A 17,221-nucleotide genomic window follows, 5' to 3' on the forward strand; every position below is an offset into this window, starting at 1 on the left:
TAATAATAAGTTTTAGCAAGTTTTTAATCGCAAAGGATATTCTTGTTGGTGTTTTTAATTGTTAATTTTGATTCGAATGTTTTTTAGAGACAATTTAGATTGTGCGCAATTTTTATTAACTTCCGCGTTTTGTATTAGTACATAATATAACCCATTGAGCCCCAAGCGGCCCGATCGGTCCACGATACAATAGATTTTCTATTGTGTCTGTGGTTCCGAGGCCTGAGTTAATAATCGATTTTAATTACAGCATAATCGTAGCACGGTTATCAGGAATGTTAATAAATTTTAATACAAATGTGTTATTTTCTATTCTGCCGCAATGTAATTCACAAATAGATTCTAACAAATACACTCAAATACTCTACTATATTATCAATTCATAGTCGAAGACATAAACCTGAACACGCGCGTGTTTCTCTGGCCGCTCGACATGGAGGACACGATAGACCTGACGCTGAAGACGCTCAACACCAAGAAGACGATGGCGGAGGACAAGCTGAGGAGCAGGAAGGCGATCTTCGAGGAGAAGCTGAAGCGGCACGAGAAGGAGCTGGAGCTGTTCCGCCGGTTCGACCCGCCGCTGCTCAACCTGGACCTGCTGCGGGAGGTCGTGGCCAAGGTGGACGAGATCAACAATAACTTGATGGTGAGTTGCGATTGTCATGTGTTTTTAAATGAGGGACTCAACGCAACACGTGTAGTGACACTTGTAATTGACACATGTGACACGAACCCACACTGACAAACACTAACAAACTATTGACACTTACGTGTTACATAGCGAAAGACGCGGGTTCGAATCTTACCTATGATCGAATTTTCTCTTCTTTAATAATTTCTTTTTTTTACCCCTATTATATGTTTGGTTAGGACGACAAACACGAAGCGGAGGACATAATCAGCGAGGAGACGCTGTTAGACCAGGAGGTGTCGGTATACTTCAGCCTGCAGACCATGCTCGCCGGGATAGAGCCCTTCCACAAGCTGTGGCATACTGCCTTCGACTTTTACGATGGTTATGAGAAATGGTGCGTGTTATTCTGCTGTTAAAGTTATTTGTACAATAATTATAATTAACTAGCTGCTCCGCGCGGTTTCACCCCCGTGGCTCCCGTCCCGTTGGTAATAACTCGATAAATGAGCTATCTAACACCGAAAGAATTTTTTAAATCGGACCAGTAGTTCCTGAGATTAGCGCGTTCAAACAAACAAACAAACAAACAAACTCTTCAGCTTTATAATATTAGTAATTAATATGTGGCTTTTAAATGAATTGAAATTTTTATTTGACACTTGTGGTTCAATTTAGGTAACATAAAATAACTTATTAGTATTTTAGGCTTAATTGTAATTTATATAAGGTGTTATTTTATAGTAGCAACCTTATAAAAAGAAAAAAAAATCCACTTGTGGTCACAAAGTTTTATAGAATTTATTTCACGTTTGCACAATTCGCCAATAAATTTGCTTAAGACACATTAGCAACGTTTTTGCGTATTTATACATCCTGCTATACTAGATAAACGTAGAACTTAAGAGGCTTTTGTTTGCTTTGTTTTTTGCAACGTTTTTGCGTATTTATACATCCTGCTATACTAGATAAACGTAGAACTTAAGAGGTATTACGTTTGTATGGAAAAATTGTCGTCCGCCGGGACGACAATTTTTCCATACAAACGTAATACCAAAATAATTTTCAGTTTGAGCATATTTCCACTTTATTGTGCTGTTATTCGGAATAAGACAGTATTTATCTAGGTTCCCATATTATTTTTATTGCAAAATACTTAAATACAACGAATTGTAAACGATTTGTATTTCTAACATTTTTAAAGTATAAATGATATGTTTTCTACTCATCCATTCTGTAATAAAAACGGCAATATTCTTAATGTAATGTAATTCGAAACATGGTTTACATTGTTAAGTTACACAATATGCAAAAAAAATTGGAAAAGCATTGAGTTTTCATTCATCGTTTTTGGTATTACGGCACACGTTCAAATTAATCACAAATTTTCATCGGTCGTCGTGCTGTCGCATCAAGCACAATATACAGATACATACAGTAAACTTCATAGTATAGAAAAAAGTTTGTATGTGTTGGTAATATTTTCGATGTGTGAAAACCACGTCACCACTTTGTCAAGCACAAGCCTGTCAAACTATTTTCTTTTTCATCCTAAAACAAAAAGGTGGAGGTTCTATGCTCGTATAATAATAATTTTAATTTATTTTTGCATATTTTGTGTTTTTTAGTTTAATTTAATTTATCGTTTTAAATATAATTAAGTAGGTATACCTTATTATTTTAATTTAAACCTTTTAAAACTTTTTATTTTAAACCAGAATTAACAAGTATTGTTAATTCTGGTTTAAAATAATTACTTTAATAATTATTTTAATTAAAATAATTTGCGCCTGTAATCACTACATATATTAGCAACATAATAAATTTTCTAGTGTATCAATTTTTTTTTCTACGAATTTATTTAGGTAGCTCAGTCGGCCGCGAAAATCCCAATATTTTAAATATTTTTTTAAAAATCGTGTTTTTAAAATAAAACTATGGGTGTTCTACTCGTGTAAAGAGAAGCTCCTTTAGATATTTCCGATAAAAAAGGGTCAAAGGATGTCACTTTTTTGCGCCTAAAAGTAAAAACATATAGTTCATTGTGCGTGCGTATTTTTTGCCAATTGTATTGTAATATTTCTGACTAGCTTCCACCCGCGTCTCCGTCCGCGCGGATGTCGGTCTTCGCGTGGATGGTTTATTTCTCCATTTTGAGTTACTCTGACAATGACATCTTATAAAAAAAAGAATCCACTGCGGGTAACGCAACGTGTGTTCGCGGTTCTACAAACACAACAACGTCTATGGATAAAACTGAAAAATTAAGATTATTTTTTTCCACGTGTTATTCCAGGATAAAAAGTATCTAAAAGTATATATTGTATGCCCAGGATAATAAAGTATAATTATTATGCCAAGTTTCATCGAAATCGAACTGTTAGTTTTCACGTGATGTCAGCATACAGACAGACAGACAGACGGACAGACAAAAATTTTTTTAATCACATATTTGGGTTTGGTATCGATCCAGTAACACCCCCTGCTATTTACTTTTTCGATATTTTCAATGTACAGAATTGACCCTTCTACAGATTTTTTTATTATATATATGTATAGGGTAGATATAGATTATATTTGCGAAAAAAATGTACCCTGATTTTTACAGCTACATTTTTTTTCTACAAAGCCTAGATGTTGAGATATTATTGAAGACTAGATTTTCGCCCGCGTTTACAAAGGAAAACCCGCATAGTTCCCGTTCCCGTGGGATTTTCGGGATAAAAATCCTATGTGTTAATCTAAGTTACCCTCTATATGTGTGCTAAATTTCATTGTAATCGGTTCAGTAGTTTTTACGTGAAAGAGTAACAAACATCCATACATCCATACAAACTTTCGCATTTATAATATTACTAGTAGGATATAAGTGTTGTAGAGAAATTTCCTTAAAACGCTTTGCTATTCTGCACATACACTTACGATTGCCCAAAGTTTGCTGCAAAAATAAAGTAAATAAGAAACATTATATTCCTAAATAAAAAGAAATGCGTTTGTCAATATGAATGAATGGTACACTCACACAACTACACACTATTCACACAAATTCACGCGCGGCTTCGGCGGGAATTGTGCAACAGAGACAACAATATTCGAGCGTATTTTGCCTTCACTTCGAATTGCAATTGGCAGCGGCCTCCGCCGGACTCTTAATATTACATTTGAATTAATCTTTCCAAACAATTGGATATTTTTTTAGTCGGTTATCCTATTACACATGTTTTTCTGTCTTATTTATTCTTCTTATTCGTTCATCCATGTTCAGGTACCACGGTCCATTCCTCGGCTTGGACGCAGAGCAGATCTCGGAGGACGTGGAGGCGTGGTGGAAGCTGCTGTACAAGCTGGGCAAGCAGCTGTTCGAGTTCCCAGGTGCCAAGCGTATAGCAGATATGGTGCGAAACAAGCTGGAGAAGTTCAAGGTGCTGGTGCCCGTGCTGTGCGCTATTTGTAATAAGGTGAGGTGTTATTTTTTTTTTTAATGATCTATCGTTGTTTGAGTATGTTATACTTCAAAATTATTTTGTAAATTATTATTATTTGGTAAACGTTTGTTGACAGACAGTGCATCAACAATATTGTTCAGGATAATTTTTATATAAATTATCAACTCTGCAACACACAGTGCTGCCAGCAATTAATTGACAGCAATTCTCCAACGTGTTGCTTCATTTTTTTATTTTAATGTTTCGTTTGTTGATTATTGTTATAAAAAATTGTTGTTTCTTTCCGGCACAATTCCGATGAAGATGCAAATGTAGCATCTAATTGTAGAATCTAGCTACTAATATTATTATTATAATGAGATGATTGGCTGATAGAAAGTTAAAATAAAGATTTAAAAAATCCAACTTCTATTTAAAAAAATATGTCATAATTGCTTAATTGCGTCCGGCAAATACATATACCTCCTAAAATTACACAGGGCATGCGCGAGCGCCACTGGGCCAAAATCAGCGAACTTGTTGGTGCCGAAGTATCACATGAACCCGGTGCATCACTAGCTGATATGGTAGAACAAGGAGTGCATGTGTACGCAGCTCAGTTGGAAGAGATAGAGCAATATGCCGCTAAGGAATATGGGCTGGAGAAAGCACTAGCCAAGATGAAGGAAGAGTGGCTTGGTGTGAAGTTCGAGGTGGTTCCGTATAGGTAAGTGTTTTTTTTAGTGTAAAAGTGACTTGTAACAATATGCTGTGTAGTACCTAAAGGGTTGATGGTGATATAGTTCGGGTGGAACACATAAACTAGCATCTTAAGTTTACAACCACAAAATTTGGATTTACACCTTCGTGATATCGCATATAGTGTATAATTGTAATGCGTAATTAAACACTTATTCCGAGGGCAAAAATTTCTTGTTGCCATAGATAAAATAACTTTCAGTACTTGTTATATAAATACTATTTGGCTTATTTGGCATCATGCTTCACAGACTACACACTTTAATGTGTATTTTGTATACCATGTAAGTACTGTTTTCTAATTATAACTGTAATTTAATACCATATCAGTTTGGTATGTGCCATTAATGCCTCAGCCCCCGGAATCACAGATACAATAGAAAATCTATTGTGATTTGTGTCGTGGTCTCATTGGGCCGCTCGGTGGTCAATGGGTTAAATAAACCTTTCTTTTTCTTACTTACTAGTGTTTTTAAAAATTGGCCTCTATATCACCAGGGACACAGGCGTGGGCATCCTCACCGGGTTGGACGACATCCAACAACAGTTGGACGACCACATCCTGAAGGCGCAGACGATGCGCGGCTCGCCCTACGTGCGCGCGTTCGAGCGGGACATGGCCGCCTGGGAGGACAAGCTCATCGCCATGCAGGACATACTCGACCAGTGGCTGCAGGTGGACATACATATTGCATTGTCTTAAACTTTAGCTCTAACTATACCACCGATCAACCGAAGACGTGTGTCACTCGGGGACTGCCGCGGTAAAGCTATTGCATTATATCCCTTCAAGCCACACCTCCGCCCGTCGGAGTGGGGAGCGTGAGGTTTTTTCGTTACGGAATTTCTCGATTCGGTCCCCGCGCTCAAGGCCCGCGATAGAAGCTATGCAATAGCTTAATAATTTTTCTACTACTTCACCCCCCTCAACCCTCCTTTACGGCTCCATCTAAAATTTCACCATGTCAGCTAGCGAAGCACAAGATAAAGTCACTTCTAAATAAATATCTTACTACAAGAAAAATGCTCATTTTATATCATTCTGTTAGGTTGACTTATCGGCTTCCTTTTATCATCACAAATAACGTAAATTACGATTTTTGAAGTGAAATTTCTTTAGGTGCGTCATGAGTAAAATTTCAAGGTCGCGTCATGACAAAACCGTCACGTCATAGAGTAAGGCGACGTTTTTGCATCTTTGAATCATCTTTGAACCTTGTCAAAGAAGTTTCACTTCTGACACGTGTCCTCGGTACAAACGTTTTTTTATGTTTAATGTATTAAAGATGAAAAATATAATTCATGACAAGTAATTATTTATTGCATTTATTGTGTTTACAAGTTATTTATTGGAGATTATGATAATTTTTAAATAAAAGATCAAAAAAATAGTCAGTAAAAACTAAAAAGTATTTCTTATTATGTTTCTACATGACTACATCCTACAATACATTATTTTTTATATGTAAGAACAAACACATAATTAATGACGTTTCATATACTTCTAAATTATAAAATAACTTGTCAGTGCCAAGCGACATGGATGTATCTCGAACCGATCTTCTCCTCGGAAGACATAATGCGTCAAATGCCAACCGAAGCGCGTAACTTCCGTGACGTGGACAAAGAATGGCGCACCATCATGGGGGCAACTCAGAAGGATCCCATGGTGCTGACAGCTACCGACTTCCCGGGGCTGCTGAAGAAGCTGAGATATAATAATGCCCTGTTGGATGATATACAGCGGGGACTCAATGATTATCTCGAGAAGAAACGGCTGTTCTTCCCCAGGTTTGTTTTTGAATAAAATAAGAGTAGAGTTAAAAAGAGTAAACACTTTTTCTTATTAATTTTAACTTTTACAAGTGTTCGAATAGCTTTTATTTAAACTATCATCGATTGAGAAGGTCGTTTTTAGCATTGGAAATCTGTAAGAAAATCGAAAAATCTTGATAAAATAAACGCAAGTAAATTCAATCATATCTTCTTCATTATTCGACATCTTTTATTTTGTTGAATATTTTGCAAAGAATTTTGAAAATTCGTCTAATTTGCCATATATTTTTAAAACTCTTTTTATATTATATCAACCACCAATCAAGATATTATTATGATTTTTTTTTTAATGTATAGTCTTAGTTACTTTAGTTCTATTAATTCCCAAGCTCTTCAATGTATTCTTTCAAATAGATTCTTCTTCCTATCAAACGATGAACTGCTCGAGATACTCTCGGAGACGAAAGACCCGATGCGTGTACAGCCACATCTCAAGAAATGCTTCGAGGGGATCTACACGTTGGACTTTAATGCTAATAAGGAAATAATTGGCATGGCGTCCTCTGAAGGGGAAATTGTGAAGCTGTCCTCGAGTATTCAACCGGCTGATGCTAAGGTAAGAAAAAAATGGAGTTAATTATTATAAAGATCTTCTTGTAAAATTTGAATGTATAAAATTTAAATAATTGTGATGCTTGAAGGAATTCTGTTTCAAAGAGATCTAAAAACATTCACGTCTTCACGAATAGATAGATCTATCAATTCATTGAAATTTGGAATACTTTTGGTGTCCCTTTGTGTAGAAAAGTTTTGTTATTTAAATTAATTATCTAATTCAGTTTATTTTGCACATTTTTAGATTTTGTTGTAATAGGTTTAATATGGCTTATAATTTTGAAATGAGACTTCTTTAGGCACGTTGAGAGTAAAATTTCAAGGTCGCGTCATGGCAATACCTTCAATTCATGGAATAAGGCGAAGATTTTGTTATCTTTGAATCTTGCCAAAGAAGTTTCACTTATGCTCGGCACACACCCTCTTTTAGTATTGTTTCTTTAATTTTTGTTCAAACAACTTTCACGGTTTATTAATACCAGGGCATGGTGGAGCGCTGGCTGCAGCAGCTGGAGCACCAGATGATGGTGAGCCTGCGGGACGTGGCCTCTGAGGCCATCACAGCTTATACCCTTACAGAGAGGACTGAGTGGGTGCTGTGTTGGCCCGGACAGATCGTGCAGGCGGGCTCCTGTGTACAGTATACCACTGAGGTAGTAAAACATCTAGGTTTTATCGAAAAAGCATCGAAATTATTTTTAAAACTAGACTGACGTTTGCGTATTAAGATACTTATTTATTTCTTTTTTCAAAGTTTGTAGAAAAAATATTCAATCATGTCAATTAAAACTTTCTTTCGTGGTATTAATATTTGAGGTAGTAAATTAGATGGATGTTTTGGAAAAAGTATTGATGTTTGTATCCACTTGACTAATAATCGCTTATTAAGGGCTCGCCAAAACATGTCCCATTGACGTTGAACAAAACATTCGTTCAAATTAATACCTTATTTCGTGGCAATTATGTTTAAAATCTATTGTATTGTTCATTAGAAAATCTGCCTAAATCACGCGTAGGCAGAGTTTCGCTTCGGACAAATTTTAAGTAGCTTGTGATTTTGTTGTTTATTTTTAGTTTCTTAAAAATTAATACAGTTCAATTGGCGCCATTATTCTTTATAATTTTAATATTATATTGAGATTCATCTAACCTTTATAATTGCTTCATATGAAGTTATATTCCATTTCTTTGTAAAAATGTTAGCAACACAAAATAGAGTTTTGAGTTACGTGTGTGCAATTTGTTTATGTTTGGGCATTGATAATTTGACCCTTATTACCAGGCAATAGAGGCGATAAACACCACAAGTTTGCCCGAGCTGATCGCGCACAGCACGCAGCAGATCACGGGGCTGGTGTACCTGGTGCAGGGCGAGCTGGAGCCCGGCAACCGCATCACTGTGGAGGCGCTCATCGTGCTCGACGTGCACGGTGGGTGCTCTGCCATGTGGACCTTATTGTGAGGCAATAGAGACGAGTTTGGCTCAGCAGATCGCGGGGCTGGTGTACCTGGTGCAGGGCGAGCTGGAGCCCGGCAACCGCATCACTGTGGAGGCGCTCATCGTGCTCGACGTGCACGGTGGGTGCTCTGCCATGTGGACCTTATTGTGAGGCAATAGAGACGAGTTTGGCTCAGCAGATCGCGGGGCTGGTGTACCTGGTGCAGGGCGAGCTGGAGCCCGGCAACCGCATCACTGTGGAGGCGCTCATCGTGCTCGACGTGCACGGTGGGTGCTCTGCCATGTGGACCTTATTGTGAGGCAATAGAGACGAGTTTGGCTCAGCAGATCGCGGGGCTGGTGTACCTGGTGCAGGGCGAGCTGGAGCCCGGCAACCGCATCACTGTGGAGGCGCTCATCGTGCTCGACGTGCACGGTGGGTGCTCTGCCATGTGGACCTTATTGTGAGGCAATAGAGACGAGTTTGGCTCAGCAGATCGCGGGGCTGGTGTACCTGGTGCAGGGCGAGCTGGAGCCCGGCAACCGCATCACTGTGGAGGCGCTCATCGTGCTCGACGTGCACGGTGGGTGCTCTGCCATGTGGACCTTATTGTGAGGCAATAGAGATGAGTTTGGCACGGCAGAATGCGCACATCACGCAATAGATTGTGCCAGACGTGCACGGTATAGAATTAGCTTGTCTTTTTTAGCTTAAGTTCCATCTATATGCCAGGTTCTTAGGCAGTTGTAGGTGGTTCAATTCTTGGTGTTTTTGGTGAGCTTCTCGTATATTCACTGCAGCCGTTAAGGTTGTAAATATAATACAATATGTTTTACAAGTTTGAGTAATTGTCAGTCAATGTGCTATGAATATTTATTTTGTAAAATGTTAAAAGAATTCCGTTTAACTCATAATATTAGCACTTATACACTTCATTTAGATCACTGAATTGAAATGCAACATTGCAAAAAATAGAATTGCTTGATATATCTTAAAGAACACGAAAATATATCTTTTTGTGCATACAAGTGTGATGCACACAAAGACTTTAAACAGTAATATAAACTAATTTATCTAGCAACAAAACAAAACTCGGACAATTATTTTAACCATCTATCTCTTACCAGGTCGGTCCATCCTAGAAGAGATGGAAGAGAAGCAAGTCCGTGACATAACAGATTTCAACTGGATTTCACAACTCCGTTACTACTGGCGCGGTGATCGGATGACTTGCTCCATGATTACCACGGACGTGGAGTACGGGTTCGAGTACCTGGGCAATACCGGGCGGCTGGTGGCTACGCCGCTCACTGATAGGTGTTATAGGTAATGTATGTAAAATAATAATAAGATTTCATCTTTTTCCGATGCTGGAAAATCTTTTCGCCGCGCTTGAAATGTGTCGGCACTTTGTATATTTTCTTTAACAGCTGGTAAACCACCAACAATAGTATTGTGGGTGTATAAACACCGACAGGCTACCCCTAAGTTTATTCAGTCATAAAAAGTCCAATATTATTTCCATCTCATCAAGCATTTTATTTGAATATTTTATACAACACAGGTTCAAACATATTTCCAATCAAAGTTCTAATAAATCTTATTATGATAATAAAACCTTTTACAATTCTATTGAATTGTAAAAGGTTTTATTATCAAGTACCACATTTTCCCTGATGTATAAATCCGATACCAATTTGCAGGACACTAATGAGTGCCCTAAAACTGAACCTGGGCGGTGCCCCCGAGGGTCCAGCGGGGACGGGCAAGACGGAGACCACGAAGGACCTGGCCAAGGCCGTCGCCAAGAAGTGCGTGGTCTTCAATTGCTCGGATGGACTGGATTATAAGGCGCTGGGGAAGTTCTTTAAGGTGAAATTTTATCTATAATACCATTTTAATAAAGTTACTCGTTAAAATAACTGATATCGTAAGCCACATAAGCCACATAAGCTTTTGAGTTAAAAATAAATCAAGTCTATATCTATATTACACAGATAATACAATAATATTCTTTTTTTACACTTTGAAAATTAAGTAAAGAGCATTCAGGTCAGCCTTGTGTAAATCTCATAATTGTGACGGATATAAATGATTTCTTGTATTTTTTAACAGACTTTATCTTGTTTTATTTTACGCGATAATAAATCGCCTTTAAAATTCGTAAAAGGATTTAATTTCTAAATGATTTATTTTGTACTTCCATTACCATTTGTGCTACGCTGATAAACTACGGTTTTGACAACTTGAAATAAAGAAGTTACAACTTACCGCATAACAACGAATAATCTAAAATTGACAGGGACTAGCACAATCTGGCGCCTGGGCGTGTTTCGATGAATTCAACCGCATCGAACTAGAAGTCCTATCAGTTGTGGCTCAGCAGATCCTGTCCATCCAACTGGCAATTCTACGCAGGGACAAGCGGTTCATCTTTGAGGGCACGGAGATTAGTTTGAATCCGACATGCTCAGTCTTTATTACTATGAATCCTGGGTAATTTGATTATATTGTATGCAATTTTTCATTTCAATAATTTGTTTTTCGCTTCATAAAGAAATTAATAACTTATTACAGGTACGCGGGACGAACGGAATTGCCAGACAATCTAAAAGTGCTATTCCGCACGGTCGCCATGATGGTACCCGACTACGCCATGATCGGCGAGATCACGCTCTACTCAAATGGATTCGTTAATGCTGGCCCGTGAGTTTTATTATAACATATTATACCTATACTAAAAAAATGTGTGCGTGTACTTATGTACACACGGAAGAAGTGAAACTTCTTCTTTATGACCTTATTTTTCATAAAATATTTACTATATGCAACTTTACAGAAATACGTTGAATCACGCGTGGTAGGGATAAGAAAATGATGGCGCGTAACGGAAAAATGTCACGCGTAACAAAATGTTACACTAAATTTTTTTCCAACCCCGATAAAGAAGTTTCACTTCAAAAAGTCCTCAGATGTATTTATCTTTCTGTCTGTTTACGATAATCTCAAAAGCTATTCAATCAATTTTCATTTTCATCTATGGAAAAATTGCTTCTCTGGCAATCTCCAGGAAGATTTTACTAAATAATTATCTGAGTATAAGCATATATTTTTTGATTATAATGTTGTATTAGAATCATTCGTTAGAAGATCCGCTAAAAGTCATTTGAAAGCTTTGTTCATAGCGGTTTCGCTTGCTATTAACAGTTCTTTTCGTATCAAAACTTTGTCAATAATTCAACAAGACTTAAGAAACACTTTTCCCACCACTTTCCAGTCTAGCCCGCAAGATAGTGCAAGCGTACAAGCTCTGTTCGGAGCAACTGTCCTCCCAGAACCACTACGACTACGGCATGCGAGCGGTCAAGTCGGTGCTACTCGCCTCTGGGGCGCTCAAGAAGAACTATCCCGATAAAGATGAGGCACAGTTGGTGTTGAGGGCCATTATTGATGTCAATATGCCCAAGTTTTTGTCGCAGGTTAGGTGATATGACGAGGGATAGTGTGTTCTCTAGCTACGTTGCATTTATTGCAAATTATAATCCAAAATTTTTTATTTATGTGTCTCGATATGTGTCTTATAGATCATCATCATCATCATCATCATCATCAGCCCATATACGTTCCCACTGCTGGGACACGGGCCTCCTATGAGGGTACAGGCCATAATCCACCACGCTGGCCAAGTGCGGGTTGGCGGATGACACATGTCGTCGAACTTTTTAATTCTTCGACATGTCGGTTTCCTCACGATGTTTTCCTTCACCGTTCGAGCAGTGGTGATGTTACAACATGCGCAGATAAATTGAAAAATCAATTTATTTCCTGCGCGCTCGCCTGGTCTCGAACCACGGACTTATCGATTCGAGGTCCGAGGTCTCACCACTGAGCCACCACTGCTCTACTGAGCCACCACTGCTCTGTCTTATAGATATTTAAAAAAAATATTTTAATGCTTTCAAATTTTGCATGAAATACATGAACAAAAGTCAATATAAACGGCGATCGCTCGATAAGGTGCCGACAAAATAAAGCTGTGTATAGTTATTTAGTAATTAATATTGTACCACTATGTAAATAATGTGCGCTCTACAATATTTCTAGCCGTCAAATAACTCAGTTTACATATTTATTTTATTTTATTTATTTATTTTATGACCACGCCCGCCGTAAAATGTTCTATATACTTTACAATCTCTCAGGACGTACCCCTCTTCACCGGGATATACTCGGATCTATTCCCGGGCGTGGAGATCCCTCAACCAGACCGAGCAGAGTTACTCAAGTGCATCAACAAAGAACTGGACAAGAGAAACCTGCAGCCCACTGAGTGGTATCTGGAGAAGATAATACAGGTAGGAGTTGAATCTCTACATTTCCCCACAAAAAAGGGCGTTGAATTTGTAGATTTTCCCCACTAGAAAATGGCTTGAATCTGTGTGATTTTACGTTAATTATGATGGTAGTGAAATTGTGCAATTCATAATATATTTTTATCATTTTCTTATATTTTCCGAGTCGTAACGAGGAAAGGGGATATTCGAAAAGAAAACCTCAAAATTTATTAAATCCAGTTATGGATGGTCAAGTTTTTAGTTAGTACTTAGAACACATTAAAATATGTACATTCAACTGCGTTATTTTGAATGTATCCCATGCTATGGTATACAATCATTTAACGTTGCAGATATACGAAATGATGCTAGTCCGTCACGGGTTCATGATAGTGGGTCCCCCCATGGGTGGCAAGACACAAGCGTACCAGAGCCTCGCGGAATCTCTCCGGGCGTTACAATTGATGAAGCCTCCGCCAAGGCATAAGGAGTTTGGTGCTATATATCGGATTATTAACCCGAAAGCGATCACTATGGGACAGCTGTATGGCTGCTTTGATCCGGCTAGTCATGAGTGGTTAGTATCTAATGCGCAGTGGTATATAGTTGACTAGGTCTCCGCCCGCGGCTTCGCCCGCGCAGTCAAGAAAAACCCGCATAGTTTCCGTTACCAAACCAAATTTCATGAAAATTGGTTCAGTTGTTTAGGCGTGATTGAGTAACAGACAGACAGACAGAATTACTTTCGCATTTATAATATCTGTCATGTCATTTATATGTCTGCTACTGCTACTCAAATTACATTTATTTGCAAGAATTTAGACTTTACAAAAAAGGTGTTATTACAATATTAAGGCGGTAATACATTCTACCCAATATCTGGGTGTGCAAATATTTAAATGGAAATAAATTAAATTACACATCTCTGGGCTGGAGCCCCGTTTTACCAACTCCTTCCGCTTGATCGCATACAACGTAGAGCAGTTAGAATGATAGGCGACCCAAAACTTAGCGATCGGCTTGACCCTCTTGCTTTGCGAAGGGACATTGCCTCACTGTGTGTCTTCTATCTTATATAAGTTCTTGAATTTCATAAAATTGCTGTTAAAATACTGTTAAAATGCTGGTAAAATACTGTTTCTGCAATTACAATACCTACTGCTACTTAAACTAGTTCTGCTTCTGCTGCTGTTGCTACAACTGTTATTGTTGTAAATACACCTGTTACTATTACTGCAACTGCTACATCTCCTTCTACTACTAATTCTACTTCAACTGCCATTTCTTTTACTACTTCTACCACTTTTACTACGTTCTACTACACAGTTGCACAAATTTTTTACTCGCTTACTCTTTTACGTTATGTCCGTTTTTTAACGTCGTTCTTTCTAATATTATGTTCAATTAAATATCAACTCACAGGTCGGACGGTGTGCTAGCGATAGCGTTCCGCGAATACGCAATGTCCATAACGAGAGATCGTAAATGGATACTCTTCGACGGGCCCGTGGACGCGGTGTGGATAGAGAACATGAACACAGTGCTAGATGATAACAAGAAGCTGTGCCTGATGAGCGGAGAGATTATACAGGTGATGGTGATGGTGGTGATGATTTGTAATCACCACCAACCAGGTGATGGCTTTTAGTGTCATAGACATATACTACCAGACTAATAGTTGACAGCAAAAATGCTTACCGTTATAGACGTGTAGTGTCGTTACGGATATTTTTTGCAATATACAGGATATATTATTTATGAATAAAAAAAGTTAATTCAAAAATTTGCCTTACAGATGACAAACAAAATGAATTTAATATTTGAACCTGCGGATTTGGAGTTCGCGTCACCTGCTACAGTGTCGCGATGTGGTATGATCTACATGGAGCCTGAACAGTTGGGTTTGTATCTAAATTAATCACATATTATTTTTTCTATAATTTCTTAATTTCGTCAACATCGACAAAATGTACAGGTAAAAACAAAAGACGAAAGATTTGCTGAACTCTTTTGGTGAACTTACAGGCTTGTAAATTGCATTCTGTGTTACTTGCCAATCACGATGAACTGAACCACCTGAACATTTATACAATTCTCTCTATCACACTTTACTATAACCGTTTTTGTTTTAAATCGTATCAGGCATTTTTTTTTTTACAAAACTCCATCAATCCATAATCAACATAGAGTCCATTCCAGGTTGGCGTGCGTTTCTCCAATCGTACAACACGCATCTCAGCAAGAAGCTGATCCCGGAACAGTTTGAACTGATCCAGGAGTTAATTGACTGGCTAGTGCCGGCCATGTTTGAGTTCATGCAGGCCAAGTGCACGCACTTTGTTCAAGTCGGCGAGATTCACCAGTTTTATGTGAGATTTGTGGATTTATAACCCGTTTTCTTTTAATATCTATTGATTGGATTTGTCTTACTTTATCAATAGGTGCTTTTGTTGGTGATTCCAGAGTGACTACATAAATTTATCTGTAAATTTTGTGCCTTATAGTCTTTTTAAATATACTTGCGTGTTATTTAACGATATAATAGTAGAAATAGCTGCTTCTTTTAAACAAGGGTTTACCATTTCAGTTGATATTAATAATCAATGAATCTCTAATTACCCGATAAACATAATAACATCTTCGCGTTTTTACTACGTAATAACTTTCATGTTTTATTTACTATCCCAGTCGTTCACCCGCCTGTTCACGTGTTTACTGGAGGGCGAGACGCAGTTCAGCACGATGTGGCTGCAGTGTACTTTTGTGTTTGCGCTTCTCTGGGGCATCGCACCGTCTATTAATGGTAATTGGTCTTTGTAGAATGATTATTATTAATGATGTGATGGTATAATTAAGATTTATGATATGTTGGGTTTTTGAGTGTTTTATAATAGCTTAATAATTACAATGAAAATTTTTATAGATGAGCAAAATAGGTAAGAAGAAGAAAGTGCGAAAGGAATATGAATGTGAATTTTATTTTTTCCAATCTTCTTTATATCTTAGCTATAAAAAATTGCAGGTGAAAGTAGAAAAGCGTTCGATACGTTCTTCCGCAAACTCCTAGACGGTAGTAATGCGGCGTACCCCAAGCCAAAATCGTTTAAGTTGACGAAGAACCAGCTGTTCCAGGACAAGGATACGGTGTTTGATTATGTGTATGATAAGAGAAACAACGGCACTTGGATACCCTGGGTCGAGCTGGAGAAGGAGGCGCCACTGCCGCCAACTGCTAAGGTATAATAATGAAGGAAATAGGGTTGGAATAATTGCTGTATAGAATTTTGATTTCTTATGATGAATGACGTGTTCTACATATAATTTTAATTTGAATTTGAATTTGAATACAGGTGTAAAAGAGACTATTATGGGCAAAACTATTTTTCGCTATTTTATGAAAATTAAATAATCTCTCAAATTTTTAGGCAAAACTTACAACAATAGAGTTCCTATTGACAGTAGGAAAATAATTTTTCTGTTCCGTATACCCTATAATTTCAGGTGAACGACCTCATAATCCTTACCAACGAGAACGCGTGTCTCCGCTTCTTCGTGTCCAAGATGGTGAAGTCCAAGATACCAATCCTGCTGGTTGGTCCCACAGGAACCGGCAAGTCGTCGCTAGTGCTCAACTTCCTCCTGTCACTGCCCAAGGAGAAATACATCACTAATACCATTAATTTCTCGGCTAGGACTACCGCGAATCAGGTCAGTATTTCTAGCCTAATTTTTATTTTTACTTCTGGGAACGGGAATATCATAAAAGTACAATTTTAAAATTTAACTATTTTTGACAAATTTTTTTCAGACGCAAGTACAATTTTAAAATTTAACTATTTTTGACAAATTTTTTTCAGACGCAAGATATAATAATGTCAAAAGTTGACAGAAGAAGGAAAGGAGTATTTGGTCCGTCTATGGGTAAAAAGGTATGTACTCAGCTCAATATTTGAAAAAGAAAATGACTATGATTTGCTGATATAATATCATCAGATATTAGTAACATAAGATGTTGTTAAGCGCCCCCGCAATGTAGATAAGGATTAGTTACATTTTAATTTACAGGATATCTCACATGTGGTATACTATGCAAAATGTTGATTAAAGATTTCATACGCTTATTACGAAAAAAAATCTCATAAAATTTACGACGCATTTTTTGCCTATTAGATGACTTTATAAAACTGTGTATGCACCCAAAGTACGACGGGTAGTTAGCCGCGGAACTTTGCCACGCGT

The 17,221-nt window shown here is 37.8% G+C and overlaps 1 protein-coding gene across 1 annotated transcript in view; it reads left to right on the forward strand.

Annotated features, from left to right (window-relative positions):
• LOC123695697 (dynein axonemal heavy chain 3) overlaps positions 1 to 17,221 on the forward strand; it is a 57,430-nt gene that overhangs the window by 6,543 nt on the left and 33,666 nt on the right. Inside the window, exons 14-36 of the mRNA XM_045641604.1 lie at positions 387 to 649; positions 874 to 1,031; positions 3,900 to 4,092; positions 4,560 to 4,786; positions 5,317 to 5,494; positions 6,347 to 6,609; positions 7,009 to 7,210; positions 7,692 to 7,862; positions 8,492 to 8,639; positions 9,776 to 9,974; positions 10,352 to 10,520; positions 10,951 to 11,144; positions 11,226 to 11,354; positions 11,926 to 12,127; positions 12,851 to 13,003; positions 13,336 to 13,559; positions 14,405 to 14,573; positions 14,778 to 14,883; positions 15,182 to 15,351; positions 15,671 to 15,785; positions 16,005 to 16,219; positions 16,484 to 16,690; positions 16,840 to 16,911. Of these exons, the coding sequence (XP_045497560.1) occupies positions 387 to 649; positions 874 to 1,031; positions 3,900 to 4,092; positions 4,560 to 4,786; positions 5,317 to 5,494; positions 6,347 to 6,609; positions 7,009 to 7,210; positions 7,692 to 7,862; positions 8,492 to 8,639; positions 9,776 to 9,974; positions 10,352 to 10,520; positions 10,951 to 11,144; positions 11,226 to 11,354; positions 11,926 to 12,127; positions 12,851 to 13,003; positions 13,336 to 13,559; positions 14,405 to 14,573; positions 14,778 to 14,883; positions 15,182 to 15,351; positions 15,671 to 15,785; positions 16,005 to 16,219; positions 16,484 to 16,690; positions 16,840 to 16,911 (4,127 nt within the window). The remainder of the gene's footprint in view (positions 1 to 386; positions 650 to 873; positions 1,032 to 3,899; positions 4,093 to 4,559; positions 4,787 to 5,316; positions 5,495 to 6,346; positions 6,610 to 7,008; positions 7,211 to 7,691; positions 7,863 to 8,491; positions 8,640 to 9,775; positions 9,975 to 10,351; positions 10,521 to 10,950; positions 11,145 to 11,225; positions 11,355 to 11,925; positions 12,128 to 12,850; positions 13,004 to 13,335; positions 13,560 to 14,404; positions 14,574 to 14,777; positions 14,884 to 15,181; positions 15,352 to 15,670; positions 15,786 to 16,004; positions 16,220 to 16,483; positions 16,691 to 16,839; positions 16,912 to 17,221) is intronic.

This window comes from Colias croceus, chromosome 11 (genome assembly GCF_905220415.1).
Source record: "Colias croceus chromosome 11, ilColCroc2.1".
Classification (NCBI taxonomy): Eukaryota; Metazoa; Arthropoda; class Insecta; order Lepidoptera; family Pieridae; genus Colias; species Colias croceus.